Source organism: Patagioenas fasciata, chromosome 11 (genome assembly GCF_037038585.1).
Source record: "Patagioenas fasciata isolate bPatFas1 chromosome 11, bPatFas1.hap1, whole genome shotgun sequence".
In the NCBI taxonomy this organism is placed as follows: domain Eukaryota; kingdom Metazoa; phylum Chordata; class Aves; order Columbiformes; family Columbidae; genus Patagioenas; species Patagioenas fasciata.
Genome location: NC_092530.1, coordinates 7,988,643 through 8,012,174, shown reverse-complemented (window position 1 = coordinate 8,012,174; position 23,532 = coordinate 7,988,643). Strand labels below are relative to the sequence as shown.

General features: G+C 47.7%; 1 protein-coding gene across 4 annotated transcripts; it reads right to left on the bottom strand.

Moving 5' to 3' along the window:
• Positions 1-1,432: 1,432 nt before the first annotated feature.
• On the bottom strand, positions 1,433-23,522 carry VAMP7 (vesicle associated membrane protein 7). 4 transcript variants are annotated; one of them, XM_065846497.2, is made up of 10 exons: positions 23,403-23,500; positions 20,961-21,079; positions 19,712-19,859; positions 16,621-16,779; positions 13,590-13,647; positions 12,889-13,026; positions 8,650-8,740; positions 7,015-7,082; positions 4,462-4,554; positions 1,433-3,316 (listed from the first exon to the last, which is right to left on the bottom strand). In XM_065846497.2, exons 4-10 carry the CDS (start codon positions 16,764-16,766, stop codon positions 3,248-3,250), a joined length of 663 nt encoding a protein of 220 aa, XP_065702569.1. In that variant the 5' UTR covers positions 16,767-16,779; positions 19,712-19,859; positions 20,961-21,079; positions 23,403-23,500; the 3' UTR covers positions 1,433-3,247. The 4 variants fall into 4 exon arrangements, with proteins under 4 accessions (XP_065702569.1, XP_065702570.1, XP_065702567.1 ...); XM_065846498.2 differs by lacking the exon at positions 19,712-19,859; XM_065846495.2 differs by lacking the exons at positions 19,712-19,859; positions 20,961-21,079 and having other exon boundaries at positions 23,403-23,522.
• Between the last annotated feature and the right edge of the window lie 10 nt (positions 23,523-23,532).

The window sequence follows — 23,532 nt, the reverse complement described above, 5'->3', positions numbered from 1 at the left end:
GCAAGTAACCGAAAAGGGTTTCTTTCTCCTGTTCCATTTGCTCATCCTAATGAATAGCACAGTTTTACTGTCAAGTACCCTTATTTTCCTGAAGTTGAAATGACCCTCTTCTACTTGAGAGGGTCTACTTCTACTTTGTAAAGCTCAGAGCCAGTTCCACCTTGGTGGGAGAGCACAAAGGTGCTGAGCATTGTTACAGCTGAGAGAAGAGGCAGAGGAGACAACTAGAGCTATTGCTCATTCTCAGGAAACAAACACCTCCTTCCACATGTGAAAGTGTCAGAGACAACTGGTTTTACACAAAGAGCCTTCCTGCTATTCCCCTGATAAAGCCCGGCAGGTTTACAGCGCTGTCCTTAATGGCAAATGTTCCTTTCTAATACTTGTGCCTGGTAGAAACGCTGGGACCTGGTCACAGTGAACTTACCTTCCCATTGCACAGAAAGATAAAACCCAGCAACACAGCACTTTGATTTCTGCTTGAGAGCTCTCCTTTCGCTGTTGAAATGGTCTACATCCCAAAGGCAGCTGCTGTGCCATTTAATAGTTACTTAACAGATACTTAATGCTAGGTAAAGAAGAAAAACTTCCTGGAAAAGTAAACTCTTTAAATAGTTTAAGATTATAGTCTAGTTAAACTTAGACATGTGATGCTGTTTCTGTGAAGAATCCCAGAATGGATGTCTACAGAGATACAAATTTGGATACACATTTCTAGGCAAACCAGAAGCTAAAAAGAAGTAAAACTCAACCAGGGTCTTATTCTGAGTTGAGCTTCTGCTTGAATTCACGGGCATTTAAAATACAAATCTAATACTGACAGCAAACTGGGTTTGGTCTTGGTCAAAACCCAGCTCTGTAAGAACTAATTAGGTGTTAATCTAAGTTTTATCCTTTCATTTTTTCTAAGCTGATCTCACACAAAGTGGTTTTCCTTCAGATTTTTACATTCCAGATCATCCTGAGGCCTGGCGGGTATCATTAGACTGTAACATGGCCTCAAACCAAGATAACAATCAACTGAACTCCCAAGTTTCTGCAAGTTTAAGAGGAAATCCAACTCCCTCATAGCGATGCATGAGCTGCTTCCGAAACACTGCAGCAGCACTGAACCATCCCGAGGTAGGTGGAAGGCTGCAGATGAAGTCTGTACAATAAACTCTTTGAGAAAAGTGGCTTCTTTGCAGCTGCGGCTCCAGAAGAGGAAAGGAGCCATTGCTGGGGATCTCCCTCAGGACAGTGGGGTTTTAAACCACTGAAAATCACCCTAAAAAGAGCTTTTACACAGACTTTCCGTGCCCTTGTCATCACCAAATCCAAGTCAGACCCCTGCCCCAGCTGGCAGGTTTTGCAGCCACCGCAGAAACCATCTCCCAGAGTAGTTGCCACCACCAGCCAACATCTGGTCCCACCTTGCACAAAAGAACTCTGCTTTCTGTACAGGAATTTTATTTAAATCAAGTTAACTTTGTTTTTACACTAATGCCTCAGTGCATCCTTTAAAAGGCAAGGAAGTAACTTTCTTTAAAAAGTATTTGTACATAAGACAACAAATCATAGAAATTAACACAGTAACATCAACAATCCCTAAAACATGCACAGTCGTACACGGAACTGTGGGCGGCTGCAAGAGCAGGAGGTAAAAGGAAGGAAATCTTTCAGTTTTACATTCAAGTCACACAAATGGAAAGAGATGCCAGTGAGCGCAGTGCTGAGCAGAACCGCTGCCACCTGGATATCCAGATCTCATTACCCCTAGTTAAATTTCAGCTGAAAATCCAAATAAGCACACAGTTTTTAGAACTCTTCTACCTGCTGGAAAGCTCCGTGGTCAGTTAACATGCACCAAGAGAAGCAGGTGGAGGAGCAGCAGTTCCACATCCAGCCTGTGTTGGAGGGAGCCCACGGCACCAACCAAGCATTCGAGTTTAGTCCCAGGTTAAGCCTCCCCTTCCTCTACCTCAAGAGCTTCCAGCCACCAGTAGAAGCCACTTCCCTGGGCCACAAAGATGCATCTTTATAGATCATCTGATGCTTTTATGCGATTTCTGTTGTTTCTGTTTTTTTCTCTTAGAAATGAGCCTGTAAGATCCAAGAAAAGTCCCTCCACCCCTCACCCTAGGCAACAACAGCTTAGCTCCATAAGCCAGGCCTGGCCTGCCAGCTTGGATGTCCAGCTGGGACGGACGGACACGCAGCTCCTGAGCTGCACAGCCTCAACAAACCTGCCCCTACATTTGGTTATTAGCCTTGGGTTTGGTTTTGTTTTCTTTGCCTGTTACTGCATCCTCTGAAAGGGCCTTTTCTATTCCAACCATACGGCCCGGCCACCAGCTCCAACCTTCTGTCCATCCTCCGTCCTGCTTTTCGCACACACCTCCAGAGTGGAAGCACAAGCAGCAGCCACCTGACACCTCACTGGCCCCCAGTTTCACTTTAACAAGTGATAACATTAGTAATTCCTTTTAGTCCACCCTCAAAAGAAGAACAGGAGAAATAACGTGAGAAAGCAGATACATTACTGCAACCTTAACTATATGCAACCATCTCCTTTACTGTTTAAGCCACAAATTAAGGGGGAGGAGATGAGGAAGAAGTGAGGATGAAGAGGCAGCCGTTTCAAAATGCTGAGGTGACCCAACAGCCTCTCCTGCCACCTGCAGAAAATCCTCCAGGAAATGGGGTTTCATACAGAAGCGGCGCTCGCACCTCACAGCGTGTAAAGCCCCAGCTCAAAAGCCGTTCTTTTTGTTACCACCAGTGCTACACTGACAACCCAGACGTGTTGAAACCACAAGAGGCTGAAGGTGTAGGGAGCTGTAAAAAGTGGAAATTCACATACACCTGTCTCGTCCTCCCCCGGGCAGGACAGTTTCCAGCAGCGCTGCTCTGCCCTCGCACGCTCACACCCAAGTGCAAAGCCACATGGACACAAGGCCAGCATGCACGGAACCCTCCGGAGCGGGACATTGTGCCCACCCAGCTGAGAAGGTTGTAGTTGGGACAGAAAAAGGAACAAACAAACAAAAAATCTCTTCAAGTAATTTAAACCAGCCCGTTCTTGAGGTTCCAGCTGCACAGTGACCAGCTGGGCCTGGTTGGGGTGGTAAGGCAAACAAGTCTGAAGTCCTGGAGGGATGGAAGAATGAGAAGGTGTCAGTAGTGAAAGATTAAGAGTTATTCTGTAGGTTGCTTCTTCAGACTCCTGTGATTCTCATCTCCAAGTGACCAGCACCAGCGCCTCCAGTTACTTCTGCACGCAGCTCGGCCACGCCAGCCCACCGCAGGCGGCCGACAGGACGATGTACATGATCACCTGGAGAAAGAGAACAGCCCTTCAGCACACACTGCACTGCCGTCCTCTGGCCGAGCGCTGACGCAGCCTGGCAACCAAAACACGAGCCTGGACACCCCGGGGTAACAAAACCCTTTGACTGTGGTTATGTATATTGTCAACCAAGGGCTGGGCATAGCTGACTCCAGGCTGGAGGAGCGGTGATAAATACAGCAGACTGAAAGAAATCCAGTCACTCTTACTTCTGGGTCTTCCTTTCGCCTGTGCACAATCATACACCCATGGTAATTTTGTGGTCAACACTGCTCTCAGCTTTTCTTTTGAAGTGACATTTAAATCTTCTTGCTATAAGTATGTAACACAAATAATGATAATAACAATTTTTGTTGTACCCTTTCTGGAGAGGGAATGGCAGAAGATGTGCCAGGGAGGGTCAGTGGGACATGAGGAAAAGGTTCTTCCCCCAGAGGTGCTGGACACTGAACAGGCTCCCAGGGAGGTGTCACGGCCCAACCTGACAGTGTCCAAGAAGAGACTGGACAACGTCCTCAGACACACGGGGTGACCTGTGGGGTGTCCTGTGCAGGGACAGGAGTTGGACTCCATGATCCTGGTGGGTCCTTCCAACCCAGGACATTCTGTGATCTATGAAATAACTTGTCAAATGCCCTCCAGCACTTGGTTTTGGAGCCTCTTCCTCCACAACCTTGCAGCAACATGGGGATCAGAACTGTCCTCTTGCAAAACACAAACCCTGCAGTTGCACCTCACCATCCTCACGTTAGCACTGGGTGCAGTTATTACCAGCTGGAGTTACACGAGCATATCAAAAAAAGCTACTTAAAAGTTAAATAACAGGATAATAACAGGACTAAGGCCTAAGAAGCCCTTAGAGCAGCTGTACACTCAACAGCTCAGCTTCTAACAGAGCAGTGAGGCAGCTGTCAATGACAGAACAGTCTGGAAAGCTTTTCCTATTGCCTTGCCAAGAAAAGCTGCCTGGCACGATGCTCCTCTCCTTCCACACCACCATCAAAGCCCCTGTTCTACAGCCAGGACCCTTCCAGGCACAGAGCCGGGTACACGTGGGTCTAAAGACAATAATACGCTATTGGTATTTTCCAGTAATTAGGCCTGACTTAAAGGTTATTGTGCTCCATACTTACAATTGATACAATGATGAGGACGATGGTCAGCTTGAGGTTCTTCATACACATGGCTCTAGCAAGGTTCCTGCTGGTAGTTTTGAAAGTGACTGACTACAAGAGAAATTAAAACAACTAATTAATTCCCTGCTGCAAAAAGACGCTGCATCCCAAGAAGCCAAATGAAGAGGCTTTTTCCAGCTACTGCATCCCCAATAACCCAAACCACTGCAGTTATCTCTTCCAGAGCCATTTAACTCCTGCACTTCAATACAAAACTGAACAGGCATGAAGGCAAAATTTTCCCAGATTATTTCAAGGGCAAGATAAAGTGTGAGGTTAAGTCCAGCACCAGCTCGGGGTTGTGCCTACCCAGGCTAAGCTTGGGGAATTAAACACAGAGCATCACTAGGGCCTTAGGCTGCCCACAAGGATTAGTTCACCTAAGAGTACTGCTGGTTGGGTTCTTGTTTGACTTCTAACCTTTTGAGAACTGAAATGCTCCAAAGTATTTATGGAACTACTGTTCTTATCACCAACATATCTCACGCAACTTTCTTACACCTGCCAACACGAGACAAGCCACACTGCTGCTACTGCCTGCAGTTCCACAGGGCCAGACAAGTCCCCTAGTGCCAGAACGTTCCTCCAGTAGTCAGGCTTCCTGCATTTTATGGAAAGCTTGCGATTGTTCTGTTCCAAGTATCCCCTCTGAACCCCAATTCCACCCATTCTAAACACACCACGCGACCTCAAACGCCCACCGGGCTGTTTCAGCACAACTATTTTCACGCTCTCTCTGAACGGCTCATGCAAGGAGACGCCTTCCCGGACAAAGGCTGAACAGCCAGAACAAGCCAATTCACCAGCACACTCTGCTGGTTACCATCATTTTCCTGACAAACCACCCCCCAGGCTTTTCAGAGAAGCGTCATTTTGACTCCGAGTGGATTTCCACGCTCAGCTTTGCGAGTGTTTCTCTTGCTGAGCTGTACAGTCTCTATGGGTGGATGCGAACTGCTGGGTACCAACACACCTCAGCCCACACACATTCTCTGGAGGACAGGGCTACACTGACCACCAGCTTCCTCAGACCTCCCTCCCAAAACAGGGCCCTAGAACCCATAGGAGGGTTCTAACACATTTGGTTTATCTACAAGATTCTGGTGGTGAAGGCTCCCACAGGAGTGGTAGAACACAGACCATTACTGAAGGTGGAGGACTTCAGCCCTGGATCTCCTGCAACATTCACCACATCAGAGGCGTATCCCACTCCTTCATTTTCTGCGTGGTTTCAAAGAACCAGTGTTCCCTGGGAGGGCTTGTACCTGAATTCAGCCTAACTGCTGAAGGAATCCCAGCCCATTTGTCTAAACCATTACCTGAGGTCAGACCAGGTCTTGCCAGGAAGGTTTAAACTGGAGGACAGAACTTCTGACTGGGTAAGCTCCAAGCATCTTTACAACCTCTCTAAAGCGTGAATACTTTTTGTCACCTTAGAGACATTTGGATCTCCACAAGTCCCATACAGGAGATCCTGGCGCTCCTCTGGGTTGAGGGACATGCTGAGCCAGGTCTAGGGATTCCCAGAAGAAAGACAAAACACTTCCCGAGCTGAAGGAGGCTGAGGGAGCTGGGGCTCTGGAGCTTGGAGGACAGGAAACTAAGGGGTGACTCATTCATGGAGATTAATACATAAAGGGGGAGTGTCAGGAGGATGGAGCCAGGCTCTTCTCGGTGACAACCAGGGACAGGACAAGGGGCAATGGGTGCAAACTGGAACACAGGAGGTTCCACTGAAAGAGGAGAAGAAACTTGTTCCTGGTGAGGGTGTCAGAGCCTGGCCCAGGCTGCCCAGGGAGGTTGTGGAGTCTCCTTCTGTGCAGACATTCAAACCCGCCTGGACACCTTCCTGTGGAACCTCAGCTGGGTGTTCCTGCTCCATGGGGGATTGCACTGGATGAGCTTTCCAGGGCCCTTCTAACCCCTGACACTCTGGGATTCTGTGATTAACATTTTGCCAGTTTACCTGCATCAAGTTGACTTCAGACCAGGCTGCAAGAGAATTTTAATTATGATCTTTAACCTTCCTATTGCTCCACATAAAGAGTGGATTTTCTGCGCCTTGGGCACAAGAGATGAAGACAAGAAACACGAGCACTTGTGCTGGCAGCGCGTTAGCCTGAGCGTTGGTTGTGGCAAACAGGAGCAAGTCCATGACGGTTCTTTACCAGGACGGGGCGGCCCTGGGCCATCAGTGCATCCTGGTATTCAGCAGTCACCCCTAAACCCCACTGGTATGGGCAAGATAAAGAACTGAGGTGCACAGGACACCTTAATTCTCTTAAACAGAGCTCCAAGGCTGGGGTGCAGCTTGTGAAACAGCTATATGGAAAGCAGGTAATAAGACAGGATTTGTGTCTAGCACAGGGAAGGAGTACCTGCAAATCTAGATGCTTCGGTGTCTGTTTAGAAGTGGCTCTAGATCCTGGTTGTCACCTCCATCACTCCCTGACAAGCACAACGGATGCAGTAACAGCATTTCCCCATTTCTAAGTTCCTCCCCAGACTTACCGAATCCACAAGATTCTCTGTTTTATCAATCAGCAACTCCAGCTTCTCTCCTCTTTGTGCCACAAGGTCTGGAGAAAGAAACAAAAATCCAAATCTGTAGGTGGAATCTCAGTGCAAAAAGCTGCTTCCAGTCCCCAAGTCCAACTGCAAACCAGGAGCTCTTAGCAGTGGCTTCTCAGCCATCAAGTATTTCTCAGCCTTTCAGAGATTGCCATGCAATGGGACTTAAGGAACAGTGTGGCAGGATGCAAACCCCCCTCTCTCCCCCTCCCTCCTTCGATATGGAAGGTGCAGACCCATCTCCTTCTCTCTGCTGCTTGAGGCCAACAGCTTCTTTTGTTTGACCCCAGAGCCCCTGGCCAGGGCCGTGAGGAGAGAGAAGGAGGCAGTGCTGAGGCGCCAGGAGCTGCTGGGCGCCCATGGCCAGTTTGGGGGATGCTTGGAAGCTTCAGGGGCACCCACAGCCAGTGTGGGGGTGCAGAGAAGCTTCTGGAATGCCCACAGTCAGGTCTGATCAGGCTATAAAAACTGGGTCCTCGTCGAGACTCCGCCCCTTGCGCCCGATCTCTTGGAGTTACAACCTTAGCCACTGCGCCAGGAGCCACTGCCCCCCCCCCCCCCCCCCCCGCCCCGGATGGAGACTCCGCTTGCCTCGCCACCATGGGTATGAGTAAATTAACCCTCGCAGGATTGCCAGTGTACCCACTTTCCGTGCACATTTGCATGTGTATTTATACTTTCCGTGCACATTTGCACGCATACTCTCCATGCTCAATATGAGCACGTGTATAAATTATTTCCTCCCATAATCAGGAGTGTATTTTCCTCCCGTGCTTCCACATAAGCAGGTGTAATATTCCATGCACATTTGCACGTGTATTTCTCCTCGGAGGATTGCGAGTGTACACTTTCCATACTCAATACGAATATGTGTATCCCTTTACAATAACCTCACTCCAGGACTCAGGGCCGGCTCCGGCATTGTTTTGGTGAAGCCACGTGCATGCACTCTGTGGATCTCCTGCTGTATTAGTTGCTGCCCCTTAATAATTTCCTCAACTGATATCCGAACCTGTATTCAAGTCACTTTGGAGAGCTAAAACCCCATCTTCCACCGGTCAATCTGCTGTACCTTTTTTTTACCCAATAATAGTTTGTTTTGGACCATGCTGTCCCCTAACCAACCTCAGGGTGCCTTGGTGACAAACAGTCTCACATCACACAGGCTACGTTTTCAGATAGACCCGGCTCAATTATGGTCAATTCCAGATCTAACCCTCTATTTTTAAACAGTCAGACTTGTCAAAACCCAAACCAGAGTCTGACACACACACAAAAAGAATACAAGCTACTGAGGAGGATTTTCATCATGGCAGCTGCAGGAAAGCCACAGTGACAAACTGGCCAAACCCTCAGCTTCACCCCATGGCAAGTTCATCTCCAACAGTGCTCCTCACGCCCATGGGCCACCTCAGCCACGCTCAACACAAGCTGCAACCTCCATGCTCCCCCAGCCCCTTGTTCATCAGCTCGTTCTGTCACAAATGGCCACCCCACCATCAGCTTCACTGTCGGTGGCTCCTGCAGAACCACCCGGGGGCCTGTGCAGGCGAGGGGCCGTGGGAAGCCACGTACCTATGTTTCGAACCATGATTCCTTTAAGTTCATCGATTTGAGCTTGCGTCTCTGCCACCTGGTCAGTGCCCTTGCTCTCCGAGTGGTATTTCTGTAACAAAGGAATAGTGAAAGCAGGTTAAAGGAGTCCCACGGTGTTTGCAGAACCGAAGGAGGGAAACTGAGGTGAAGTCAAATCAGTTCTGCTGTTTCTGGATCAGTCTGAAGTCCCTGCTCTCATCACAGGTCCTCTGCAATCAAACCGTCAGCCACGGTTTCTGTTGTCCCACTCCCTGTAAGTCACCTCTGCCCAGGGAAACAGGTCTCTATAGCAAAAATCACAGATAAACTGTTGCTTTCCTCTACACTTGTAGCCATTTCACTCACATCTGGAGACCTTCACAAAAAACCCTCTATTTTAGATAGAGACCATCTAAGGAGACTGACAGCAGGGGCCAGGACCTGACCACAATTGCTCTGCTTCATGACCACTCACGTGGCTACTTAAACCCCAATTTTCTTCTGAATATGTGTTCGATTTGCATCCATTTCTGACAACATGAGAAGCAAGAGTCTCTACCACTAACAGCATCCACACGCTCAGGTGATAATTAATGGCTATAGTGCCGAATGCGACAGCTCCTTTGCATCCTCTCAGAGTTCAGTTTTCTAGAAGAAGGGTGCAGAACAGTTCTGCCCTCGCACCACGGGGAGGGTTTGATCCATGGGGCGCTCAGCTCAGCCAGTTTTAGAGCCACGTGAGGAAAGAGCTTTCCGTCCTCACCGAGCTGCTATTAGCTGATGCCTGGGTTTCTATCAGTAGGCAGCTCCTCTCATGCTTCAGAGAAACGGAAAGGCTGGGATTTGGAGAGGAATATCTGAAGACAGCCTGGCTCTTCCGATAAGGCGACTCATTAAGCTTTTTCCAGCCACGAAGAGCTTACGATTTGATGAGTCATCACTTGATACAGTTCCATTCTCCAAAGGAAAAACTCAGTGTCATCACATGTAGAAAGTTAATCTAATTTATTACAGACAACGCACTGGGACCTTCTGAAGCCACACCGGCATTATTACCTCTTGCTTCCCCTCTGCTGCATAAGCCAAGGAACAGTTTCTGCAACGAACTTTGTGCCAGTCTCCATGCTCCACATCACCTCAGCCCATCACCGAGGGCACAAGCGGCTCCTTTAACTCCTACACAAACATCAGGCAGCAACAGTGCAAGTGCACATCACAGAATCCCAGAGTGTCGAGGTTGGAAGGGACCTGGAAAGCTCATCCAGTGCAATCCCCCCATGGAGCAGGAACACCCAGCTGAGGTTCCACAGGAAGGTGTCCAGGCGGGTTTGAATGTCTGCACAGAAGGAGACTCCACAGCCTCCCTGGGCAGCCTGGGCCAGGCTCTGACACCCTCACTGGGAACAAGTTTCTTCTCAAATTTAAGCGGAACCTCCTGTGTTCCAGTTTGCACCCATTGTCCCTTGTCCTGTCACTGGTTGTCACCCAGAAGAGCCTGGCTCCATCCTCCTGACACTCCCCCTTTCCATATTGATCCCCATGAATGAGTCCCCCCTCAGTCTCCTCTTCTCCAGCTCCAGAGCCCCAGCTCCCTCAGCCTTTCCTCACACAGGAGATGCTCCGCTCCCTTCAGCATCTTGGTGGCTGCGCTGGACTCTCTGCAGCAGTTCCCTGTCCTTCTGGAGCTGAGGGGCCACAACTGGACACAATATTCCAGGTGTGGTCTCCCCAGGGCAGAGCAGAGGGGCAGGAGAACCTCTCTGACCTACTGACCACCCCCAGGTACCATTGGCCTTCCTGGCCACAAGGGCCCAGTGCTGGCTCATGCTCATCCTGCTGTCCCCAGGACCCCCAGGTCCCTTTCCCCTACACTGCTCTCCAGCAGGTTGTTCCCCAACTTATACTGGAACCTAGGGTTGTTGTGGGGGACTACGGTGGGTCCGTGGATTCCCTGACGGAGGGCATGGGAACAGAAATTAGCCTTGAAGATATGAAGGCCTACCCATGAGAAAGATGGGAGTAAAGGAGTATCCGGAGATGTTAAGGATGTACCCGTGAGAGAGAAGGGAATAGAAGAGTAACACTGATGATAGCAAAATTAGCCAATGAGATGTTACTGCTGTAACTTGTAACCAATAGTGAAGAGACACATGAATTGGTAAAACTGTATAAAAATGCACTTGTGGCAATAAATGGCATCTACTACTTTCATCCTGGAAGAACTTGGTCCATGTCGTTTGTCCGTCTCAACCACGACAGGTTGTTCCCACCCAGATGCAAGACTCTACACTTGCCCTTGTTATATTTCATTAAATTTCATTCATTCATTCATTTAAATAAATCCTTGCTTCACCTTCACCCTGCACCTCAACACACCACCACAACTGCTGGAGAGTGTTACAGAACTCACCCAGTTTCTGCACATACGGACGAGAGCTGTGCTCCTGGGTCAGCAGCAAAGCACCTGTCCTCCTGCACCATAACACCTGCACCGGTTGCAGTTGCCCCAGATACAGACTGTGTACAATCTCTGAAAGCCAATATTCCCAGAACATCTCATCTTTAATTCAAGGGAGGTCTCAAACAAAAAAAAAAAAACAACCCCAAAACAACATTGCTCAGGTTATGAACTTGTTTGTAGTCAAATAAGGACTCTTAAGAGTCTTCAACAGAAGATTTAAAACACTTTCCTGGCAGGAGAACATATAGCCTGGGGTTTTGTGCACTAATAGGGCTATTGATCATATGAGTCACAGGGCAGTCGTTTATTCCTTCTCTATTCTCCATCTGACTTTGTTCATTTAATTTGATATTCCATCTAGCACAGGGCTGTGTCTTCCCCAGGCCCATTTTCTCTGCACGTGGACGTTTACCACTGCAGACCAAACACCAGGCAGGAGCGGAACTCCAACATTCCCACCACATTAACAGCTCATATTTTTAAGAACAGCCCAATCATACACATTTTTCTCCTCCTCTCCCCCACAAACCACCCCCTGAAGCACAGCAGGGTGTTGCTTGCAAACCCAGGTTACACATCAAGCCAGCACTGTGTTAAGAAAAAGTGCCCTGTGAAATGCATCTCATTCCTTAGATGGCTGAAGGGAAATACAAACGTTATGCTGTGCACTTAAATGCCGCAGAAATTAGATCCACATACTGCTGTGAATCAAACGGATAAAGCCATACAACCACTTCAGATCTTTCTGGCAGCTGTGGGCTTTGCCACATCTCAAATACAACACACAAAGCACTTCTGTGAAAACAGGACGGTGGCATCGAGGCTGCGTCAGATTCCTGGGGTGGGCAAAACCAGCATGTAACTCGTCTGTGATCCAAGAGGGAAGCAGGTTCCAGCCCAACATTTCCCTTCAGGAGTTCAAGAACAGAGCCAGAGTAGCTTCTGAAACCTGGAAATTCCTCAAAAAAAGGAGACCGTCAGTGTTCTCTGTGTTCCCTAACAACATCTGGAACTTGGTTTTAGTGTTGGAGAAACTCTTTTGGCAAGGACTGCAGTGCCACCAGTCCCTAGACCTGGAATCCAGCATCGCCCTGAACATCACTACAGCCTCTGCCGAGAAGTGCAAGTTGAGAGCGAAAAGGATACCCCCGTCAATTTTGTAACGCCCTGACACTTTTAATTTGGAGGCTGGAAAGGTCCCAAGGCAAATCTCAACTGAAGAGAATGTGGGACCTTTGACGAGTCATTTATCCTGCTCTTGAACCTCCTGTCTGTGTTGGGAATGAGGTCCTTGGAGCTCTGTGCAAGATTCTGTGTATAACACTCGACTGTAATCCGTAAGCGAATGCCCCATCTCTCTCCAGGAGTGTGACACTGACGCACCGTGAAGACGAGGGAAGTGAGAGGCAGTCAGGGATTACTAGATACTCAAGTTCTAAAGTTTAGTTTAAGAGAAACAGAGTAACGTGTTTGTTTTGCTTTCAGTGGAAGTGATGTCAGCTTGCACTGGGTTTGACATTTCAAACATGACCATTAAGATCTAATCTCCAGTGCAGCTACGTGGTACAAACAGTTAAAGCATCACTATTATCCCACTTTTTACCACTCAAACAGTGAAGCAAACCAGCTGCAGAGCAAGCGCTGGGAGAACAACCAGCTCCCCTGGCTTTGCACCCAGGCTCAGCACGGCGCTTCAGCTCCCAGTGAGAAAACACGAGGAGAATTTCTGGGGAGAAGTTGGGCTTGTTAGGGAAAGCCCAATTAGCAACAGATCTTACCAGCTGTGCGGCTAGGACACTGGAGAACTCGCTGTTCATTGCATAGGGAAGGGCTGTCTGTGCTCTTGAGCCATACGTGGTCTGAAACCTCTTCTTGATTTCGTTCAGGAAGCTGAAGGCTCTGGATCGTTCAAAGTCCTAGAAGGAAGAGAGCAGACCATGTCCAGACCTGTGGCATGGTGGGAACAATGAAGTCTATGGTGCACATAGCCAGTGGCAGAGAAACTGTAATTATGAGTTCTTAACAGGCGTGTAACACGGTGGGATTTGACTGGTTATCCCGGGGTTTGAACAGCAGCCGGATTTCAGTCTCGGCTTCCTGGTTGGTAGCAGACTTGACTGAGGTATCCACAGTTCTAATTCTGCGCCTGGTACCTCTTCCCAGTGAGAGAGAAGGTTTTGCTTCAACACTTCCAGAATTGAGGACAATGATGTGTATTTCACTGACAGTTAAGGGTTGGATTTTACTGCACTGGGGATGCTCAGAGGGAAACTGGGCAAACCCAAGAACTAACTATTCAAATGCATTAGAGCTCCAAGCTGTAACTGATGTGGATGAGAACACAAAGCTGTAGCTCCAACGGGAAAAAAAGGCATCTCAGATTAGCACCCACTATTGATGTTCTCTGACATACAGATACAGAAGAGAGACAAAACCCGCAAAAAGCCTGTCTGGCAATAGCTGTAACCGAAATACTTACATCATCTGTGATACAGAGGTATATGATCCTGTCTTGGCAGATGTAATGGAACAGATAACTGCAGAAAAGAAAAACGAAAAAGGTCAATTTTGGAGCGGCCATAGGACTAATCTTCTAGAAGACACTAGTGCCTGCATGGCCTCCGAGGGCTGGAGAAGTAGAAGAACAAATTCCAGTTACTCTACAGGAAATCACACAGATTCCAACACATCCCAGACACCTTTGTTGAGGTACGTGTGTCTCCATTCCTATGAGCTACGTTGAATTTGAAACCATCTACATGTTAAAGAACCCCTGGCCTCACACACTTCACAGCGCTCCTGTGCCTGGCAAGAACTTTGTGGGACATTTAGTTACCAAACAACTTCAGTTCCACATTCTTCAAGTGGTTACTTGTAGAAACAAAACCTTGATGGGATACCCAGGGGGAAGATCTATGTCTAAGGTGCATACAAGCATCCATGCACTAGTTCACATACGATGACACAGTGACTTGCTTCTTTTCTTTAGCCTTGTTCGTACGACCATTGGGTCATGCTGCCTTTGGTTTTCATCGCGAAGGCTGAGACAAAAGCAACCACAGCAGAAAATGAATTAGATAGAACAATAATCAGGCTAAACAGGCTTGAATCATGTGGCTGGGTTAACTGTTCATGAAAAGATGCCTTCGGTGGTGCTAAGCAAACACAGATGTCAGTTAAATGCAACCCTTGGCATCCTGAAAAACAGTGCAAACCAATTCAAAGCAATATTTTCCTATCAAAATTAAACCAAGCTGTTATTTTAGGCCCACCAGAAAAAAAGCCCCTTAGCCTGTGCACAGCTAAACCCAAACCAGAACTGATCAGAGTGCTCTGGTCCAACTCACTGGCTTCAACTGTTGCTTTTATATTGCATTGCCCCCACACCACCAACTGATGTTCCATTAGGTGGTGTTTTCTTCTGATGTGTATGGCAGGAGAAAATAGGAACAGAGCTGCAAAAAGGCCACATGAATACTTCTTCTTTTCTCATTAAAAACTCCATATCACTTTGATATCTGTATTTGCAAAGGTTTCCCCACTGAGCTTGTACAAACTCCAGAATAAAAGCAAGTTAATGCACACGCTGCACAGCTCTTGTACAGCTCTAAGGGCACAGCTCAGTCGCTTTCAAACTTGGGTTTAGTTCACTGTCCTGAAGGTCTGTTCTCATTAAAAAAATAATAATCCCTGCATAGCTACACCTATTGTGAGACAAAGCTTGTCTGGTACTAACCTGGAAGCTCCCCAGTGGCTTCTAGAATCTTAACAGCAGAGACAGAATAACCCCAAGAACTCCTCATGCTAGAGGGCTGTTTTTCCTTAGAGATTGTATAAAAGACACACAAGTTCTTCTTAAAAACAGAAAGAATTCGTTAAGTGAGTTTAAGAAGTTCAAAGTTAAAAGCAGCTGTTTCAGAAGAGGAGAAATGATCCCAGACAGACAGACACCAGGGCAATTCTCCAGCTCACAGGCTGGGACCCTTGCCACGCAGAAGGGTCCCCAAAACCCTAGAGCCAGGAAGGACGATAACTCCTCAGACTCCTTCAGCTTCACAGCTTTAATGTTCTGCCCATTTATTGTGGCCTAGGAAAAAAAGAGGCTATTCTGTATCACCACAAACCAAAGGCCTTGCTTTTTGACAGGAGGAAGAAGTTGCCAGCTCCAAGCACGTGTGTGTGAAAATATGGAATCCCCCCACAAACACGAGGGCTGGAAACTCTTCCTTCCACTCTCCCAGAGGGCCGGCAGGTTTGGGAGATGCTGACCGAAGAGGTGGCTGTTCAAATCACAGAAAAAAGCCAATGTAAGACTTGTCAGAAGGAACTAAATTCAGCAGAGACGCCCAGAGCTGCAAAATGGCACCTGGGTGTTTTAACAGCACAACGCAAAGCAGAACAAGCACAAACTGCAGCCAACTTCTGCCACGTTTGTTAAATCCTCATTAAGGAAACAGAGATTAATGAGCAAAAGACTACACTTCGCAGCATGCTTCACAAGTCACCTATCAGGGCTTCCCAGCAAAGAGCAAGCCCATCTCTACCACAATTCAACTGTTCATTTATAAAAATGCACCACAGCACTCCTAAAACTCAGTTTTGTACATGGTTGAACAGCAAAGTTAAAACAAAAGAACGGGACCGTACTCTTAAAATTACAGTAGTAAAAAAAATAATAATAAAAAGAATATTCAGGATCCAAAGTACTGCAGAGCACAGTGCAGGCAGGTTCTACTCGCAAGCCAGGGAAGGATGTGGGAAGACTACCCCAATTCTTCTCTCTCGAATCCTCATGCAGCTAAAACAGCTTTAACACAACAGCTTGGGCAGTATTGAGAATCCAGCCACGCTGCCAAGTCCAAAACAGAGCTGATATGGGGTCTAATACTTCTAAATTCACTTTGTCCACGGTTCTTCCTTTAGTTTGCACGCCAGCACGCTGACTTCCCTACTTCAGCCGTGCAATAAATCAGCATAGTTCCAACTGATGTAACATCTAATCCCTCTATCTTGTCTATACCAACCAAGGGCTGTTCTGGGATCTGTACGAGTCTGGGACTGGATTTGCGGTAGCTCAGGATGACTCTATAACATCTGCCAGCACAACTTATCTTAAAGCAACCAGGATCCACAAGTGATCTGCGAAGGGTGACACTTTTACCTAAAGCCATGTTCAAGCCTGAGAAAAGCCAGCAAAAGGCTCCACAACCCAAACACCAAAGACTTCAACAGTTTGATATCCACAGCTGTGCACCCTGCAGCTCACTTTGGAATGTAGGAAAATAAAACTTCATTTCATACCAGCTGCCTTGGTACTTATTGCTTAAGCTAAATTCAAATCACGGTTATGCTGCAAAGTTCTGGGGGAAAAAAGCAGCTATTGAGCTGACTGTGTATGTAGCAGCACACGAACACATCCAAGTATGAGTTTGGCTACACACCATTTATTCCCATCCTCGCGCACGTTCACTGCTCTCTCCTCCCATACCCAGCAGAGGAGCATTACTCACTTCCCATGTGAATAGGTCAGCTTGTTGTTTTCAGACGGTATTTTCGCCAGGATCTGCTCCGTCACCTCCAGGAAGTTTCCCCCACACCAAGCATGTTTGGCGAGGATGGTTGTGCCCCTCGCCACCACAGCGAACAGGATAGCCATGGCTCCGCGCTACCTGCGAATAAAAGCACCGTGGAATTAGCCTTGTGTTCCTTGGCAGATAAAGCACCATCATCTAAACTGTTCTCTCAGCCCTCAACAGCACGGGAGGCATAAACTCGTTCGATACTTTGACAGGATACTGTTATCAGAAAGCTGCTCTCATTTCCCCTTTTAGGTTCTGTTCATCACCGCGACTACAATAACCTCCAGAAGGTTTTTCTTATTGCAACTGCTTGGTCTCCTACAGTCAAGTCACCCCATGAAGAGTTTTGCCTGCCTTGTTTCCACCTAGATTTCTAGCTATTAGTACTCTTATTTTGCTCTTCAACTGACCCTTAAGGTTTTTATTGCTTGTGATTGAAAGAACAGCCTGTGGGCACCACGCTCCAGTCCAGAAAGGAAGGCACTGTCTTGCAGCTTCGTTAACAGCAGCTGATTATACAGACCAAGCCCACCATCCCAACACATGACTGCTCGGGGGTGAGGCCTCAGCTCTGATTGCTATCGAACCGAAGCAGATAAACTGCCCCTTGTTACAGTCACATCACACATGTCCCCTTTTTATAGTCCAGGGACGCTCACTGAGCATATGTTGTCCCCAGACCTCTGTAAAAGCAAATAATCTGTGCTTCTCAAAGCGAGACGGTGCATTTGCAAACCAATTATCCTCAGCTACACACCCTTTCTACAAATCAACCTTCTTGCCTATGTATCAAATCGGACAGGTTACAGCGTGCAAGTGTTTGAGGGCCAGACTTCTGTGAAGTCTCCAGAGCTGGAAAACCTGCCTGCTGTCATATAAAGGGACGTGCTTAATCAGTTCAAGTATCATCACATTAACCTACTGACAGACCCAAGATTTAACATGTGAGACCACAGCTGTGACATCTGCTCAGCTGATCCAGTACATCCATAAGCCTCTTTTCTACCCGGGAAAGACTTAGGAAGACTTTTGACCCTGCAAACATCAAAAAAATCTTATTTTTCACTTTGCACTTGACTGCCCTTAATATTGCCTGTGTCTAGAAACATCTGCATTCCAGCTGGAAATATCCCACACCTACATCAATGCAATCAAGTAGCTTGGAGATCTCTGTAGAAATAGGTACAAGAGCAGAGAAGCAGTGGTTTAGCTTCAGGATCTGAAGACCAAACATAAGCTACGAACAGCCAGACTTTCCACCCCTCTGGCACCGACTGAAGTGACAGATTGATCTCTTTTGTATCGTGGGTTGGTCCTGCTGGATACCGCACAGACAGACTTGCCCTGAAGAGCTGCTGTTTCCATTTGAACTGATGCACAAACGGTCACGCAGCAGTGGAAGAGGTGGCAGAGGAGGCAGCGCCGTTAACACGCTGATACAATCGCTGCCCCATCGCATCAGGGCTCACTTGGTGTCCTGGTTTTGTTAAAAAACAGGTTTCTCTTTTAGTGAATTTGCCTGTCAGCTAAAGCTTCATATCAGCTGCATTTTCCTGGAGAACCAGACACATGTTTTGGTAAACACAGCAATGGAATGCGAGGTTATTGATAAGGATTGATGTGCATCTCGCGAGAGGGGCAATGAGAAACAGGTGACCAAGAAACTGACCAACTGTGTATAACATCCCATTCATGTGAATACTTCATATAAAAGTGGGAGATCACGAGGATCTCGTGCCTTTTTCCCTTTTCCTTATGGCGACATTAGGAGAGGACCTTGTGAGTCGTCCCTGCGAACTGAGGCCAGTGACAGACTGAATCCAGCTCCGGTTGCTGCAGAGTCCAGTCCAGGACTTTGGGTGCCGGCTCTGCAGTTGCTGGGACTTCCCAGATTGGTTTTGTATATTTTGTATTATTTTCTCTATTTTATCAGTAGCATTAGTAAAACATTTTTAATTTTTCCAGCTCTCTTCTCTCTGTCCTTCTTTCCCTCCCGATTGCCTGTGCTGAGTGGGAAGCGGGGAGAGGGAGGGGCAAAAGGGTGAAGGGGGAGGAGAGGGGGTTAACAATACATCTGCCAGGGTTTGATTGTCACTCCGCAATCAACACCTTGACACTTGGTCAGTCGGAGCTCAACAGGCTTGGCCAGCAACACTCAGGCCATATCCCACAGGTTTAAGAGCTCAACACTGGAGGGGGAAAAAAGAATAAAACGGTGGATTTATTCAGAGAATACACAACCACCCAGGAGCACTGAGGGATTCAGAGCTGAAGGGAACAGAAGGCAACGGACTTCACTGGTGAAGGAACTGGGGTTTGTCCCCCTCCCTTCCAGACTGAAGCCAGCTCTGGTTTATTTATAAATATCAGTGCAAAGAGACAACAGGCAGCGAGGTTTGGGTTTGTCGCCTCCCACAGATGCGGGTGTGCTGGCTTGCAGGCTCACAACTGTCCTCTAACATCAAATCTGTCAGCATTGCAGAAACAAACATAAAATTTACGCCTAAGAGGAGATGACCTTTAAACATAAGGACAGGTGGTGCTTATTACACTCAATTAAGTAGTGTCCATGTCCACCTGAAGAACATCATGAAAGTCACAGAATATGGGAAGCAAGGGTAACAGTTTTTCACCTAACACACTTTCTAGGGAAATTCCTCAGCGCAAAGATACCCGGGGAGAAAGAACATAAAGCAGAGAAGAAAGTCATGATCACTCACTATCTGCACCATAAAAATGAACATGAAGTTCCAGAACCGGTTCTTCACACAATGCACCCTCTGAAGCTCGTTCCCACATGTTATTGTGGAGGAAAAGAGTTCACATGAGTTCAGAAAGTAACTGGCAAGTTGACAGAGGAAAATAATTACTATTAAATATCACCAAGCAGCCACTCGCTGGAGCCTAAGAATTTATCATGGGCTGCTTCTGCTCTTGCACTCTTCCCCAGGCATCCACCAGTCACCACAGAGCTGGACCCTCCTTGGGCCTCAGTGCAGCCACAACACTGACAACCACTTACTTCAGGATTTTTTGTTTTCCAGGGAGATATACTATGAAGAACAAGTATTATCTTCAAGCAGCAGAGCAGGTGGCCCAAGTCAGATCCAGAGTCCAGCCCAGGTTATGGCTTCAGCTTTAGGGCTGCTCTTGCCCACCACACTGTGCCTCTGGTACAGAACAATTCAGAGTTACACAAAGGCCCGTTTAGACCATAAAGCAGTTTAAAAACACGCTTCCATCGTCCCTTGCAACACTTGAACTACCAAGAACATCACATGACGAGCAGAGAGCCAAGTCATTTGCAAAGCCTCTTAGAAGCCCGACCACAACCTTTTCCTTCCAGCATCGCCGACCCCGCCTGTCAGATCACATCGCGGCATTTTAGAGCCGTCCCACTACAGAAAACTCAAACTTCCTTCCTGAGAGCTGCATCTAGAAGAGCCCACAGGCTGGTCAGCCTGCTAACTAGCAGAGCTTGCTTTTATATATATATTTTTTTTTAAAGCCAGCCTTAAATTGTTGCATCAACCAGATGTCTTCCTGCTTTAGAGCAGAAAAGTAGCCATAGATTCAAGTGATATTTTGCTGCCTCTGGCCTTTAAAAGCTGCTCGCAGCTCTTCAAAGCACAGCGCCACAGATGTGTGAGTCTGAGGGTCACAATGTGGGACTCTAGTGCTCTAAATCGAGGCTTGCCTGCCTCTAGTTAAACACAACCTGAGTAAGTTACTAATCATTAAGTCTCCCCTCCACAGACCTGAAGAGACCAAAAGGTTTAGCCTGATGCTCACAGCATCACTAAGATAGGAGCACCTGGACATGAGATTGAGCAGAAATGGGGATTCCTCAGAGCTAAAACAAAAAAGAATGAGTAACTCCTTGGAACCTTCCTGCAGGAGCCACCACCTTCACCTGCAGAAGCTGAAGCAGAAGAGAAGCCAAGCAAAAAACACAGACCCAACGTATTTACAGACAAAGATGAAACAAAGCTAAACCTCGGATAATTCAATTTACCTGCTTATCACACCATGGCCAATGGCAGCCACACGGCTGATTCTGATCTTGTAAAAATAAATGATTAACTGCCCTCCAACTGTTCCCAGTTTCTCCGGATCAAAGAGCCAGCAGCTCTTTTTCAATTAAAAAATTGAACTGTCCAGTCCTTCCCAAGTGATTCTCTACAAGCTTAGACTCATCTCCTGTACTACACCTTAGCTTGACTAATTTAGCAAGAAGATGCAAACTGCACTTGATTCTGCTTTCTACTTACTCCCGATCTCTTCAGGTGCTCCCAGTCCTAGTTTTCCGAACAATGAGGAACTGCTGAGCAGCACAAGTCAAGGAATTTGTGAACAGTTACAACCGCACACTGATCTGCAACAACAGGAACTAAAGCAAGAGAAACTTATTAGAAAATCACATCCATTCAGATCCATACAGTTGTCTGCAGTGTCGGTGCGCGGTACAACACCGGGTCGCAGTCAACAATAAACACAATTAAGCCTCTTGAGCAATCAATCAGGTGACTGTCAAGCATCAAGAAACCAATCTCTCCTCATTGCAGTCACTCAGGGAACAGGATCAGTATAAAGGAACAGTTGTAAAAGAAAAACCACCCACAAATCCTCTTCCTGCCAAAGACCAGCAGCCTGCGAGGTAGTGAGCGACTAAGCTCAGAACTACAAAGCCCACAAGCAAAGAAACACCTTAATTCCCAGAGCAGGAGAACTCCAGGTTCAAACTGAGGATTATAAAGCGGTTTAGACAACTTCTAAAAATCTCAGTTCTTTTAATATCAGGTATTTGCAGAACTTGCATCAGTGAGGTGAGAGTTCAATAGTGCCCCAAGGAAGGTGACACCGTAGGACCCCACAGTCCTGTGACAGGAGGAAATCAACTCACTGAATTCACAGCCCTCTAAATTAGGAGACAACAGCCATGTATTTGGCCATGACACTTGTCTCCAGCAGAACAGATTAAATGAAGTAAAACAGCTTAACAAGGAGCATATTTGTCTCTCTAAGCAGTGTTTCATGCAGCCCTGTAGAATCCATGTATTATTTTTGTCGGTAATACAAATCTATTAAACCGCTAGAGAACATCCCACCTCAGAAGTTACAAAATAATCAGAAACTAAACCCACTAAAATCAATCTCTTTGTACAACTGAGAGACCACAACAGTTTTCTATGTAAGCTTACAAAATTGAATGGCTGGAAGTAGCAACAACCAAACCTTTTTAAAAGAAAAACTCATGTAGAGATATCAGGTAGGTCTTGCCTGGAAAGGTTCCAGATCAGGAGGGATGGGGGGAGAAGGCTGCATCCCTCAGCCACCCCAAACACACCACGGATCCCAAGAGCTCCTCAAGCAGTGCCTGCAGCATTTGGCAGCTAATGGAGATGAAGCGCAAAGGTGAGCCGAGTATTGCATTTGCGTCGCAATGACTATTTACTCATTGCAAGTCACGCTGCAAGATGCAGTCTGCTGCTGTCTGCGAGGCCTTGTGCTGACAGATGGGCACAGAAAAGCCTGCAGCATCTTAAAGAGAGACGGAGAGACAGATTCAAACTCCAATGTGGTACCTAAAACTTTCAGGAAGGATGATGTGTTATTTTGAAGTGCACACAAAACAACTTGTTTGTTGCTCTGACTTCACTGAAGATCTAGAATAAACTGCCAGATGGCAGTTGGGACAGCTGGAGCAAGAAGTGAACCCAGAAAACTGCACCCATCCTCTGTCAGCAGCACTGCCCTCACCAGCCAAGGGCAGCTCGTCAGTCCTTCTTCTCCAGAAGAGTCACAGCCTCAGCACCAACGAGCAATGCAAGAAGATACTTCTTATATTTAAAGCAATTCTTTTTACAGAAAACAAAGGACATCACACTGTTACTGGCTTTACATATGAAAGTAGTGCAGATGTTGCAACCCTGCACATTGCAAACTGCCCGAGTGCAATAAGAAGATCGTTTAAGCATGGTGACTTCAACAGAAAGTCGCCCAGACTTCCCTTTTCCCCTCCTTGGCAAAGTTATTATTGCTTTAAAGTATATTCCAACATTCAGCCCTGTGGTTTATATGTTCATTTTAAGCTGGAGAAGGATGCCATTTGTGCAGCAACTTCACAGAAGTTCAGCTGCCTCTCTGCCTGCACCGCTTAATTCAAGTGTCCCTGCTCCATCACTACAGAAACAAACAACCTGATAAAATTAATCCAGTTTCTCCGCCAGGCCCAACAGTTTTCTGGAGGACAGTGTAATATGTTTTAGGAGGGGTGTAAAGAAACAGAACACGGCAGTCACTGAATAAGCATCTGTGTAGAGGTAACACGCACGCCCCAAAGCACGACCACAGCATCCCCCCTCAACAAGCGTAACTGGAATCACTCATCACTAAAACCCACACAAGCCCTCACCCCGCGTTACACGGGCACCACGACGCCCCGGGGCTCACCACAGCACCGCAGCCACGGCCTTTCCCCCGTAAACCGCTCCCGGGCCCCCAAGCCCAGCCCCACACCGGTACTGATACCGGCCAAGGCCTCCCCACACCGACGCGGCCTTGTGGGCCCGGCCTCACCGCCCCCCGGCCCGCTCGGCCCGGCCCGGCCCTATGCCCGCCCCGGGGGAACCGGAGACATCGCCACTCGCTTGAGGTCAACAAGCGGCTCCCCGAGGGGCCCGGCCGCCCCGCAGGGCCCCGCCGCCGCTCACCGGCCGCCGCGGCAGGAGGGAGCGCCCGCTGAGCGCAGCCGCGCTCGGTACCGCGCAGGTACCACCCCGACACCGGCAGCCGCGACGCTTCCGGCGGAACCGCGGCGGGGCCGCCGGGAGCTGTAGTACC

Coding starts and splice junctions, on each gene's coding strand:
- VAMP7 (XM_065846495.2), bottom strand. CDS start 16,766: ATGGCTATCCTGTTCGCTGTGGTGGCGAGGGGCACAACCATCCTCGCC. Junction 7,083..8,649: donor AATCATGGTTCGAAACATAG/GTACGTGGCTTC, acceptor TTCTTTCTCCAG/ACCTTGTGGCACAAAGAGGA. Junction 4,555..7,014: donor CAGAGAATCTTGTGGATTCG/GTAAGTCTGGGG, acceptor TTTCTCTTGTAG/TCAGTCACTTTCAAAACTAC.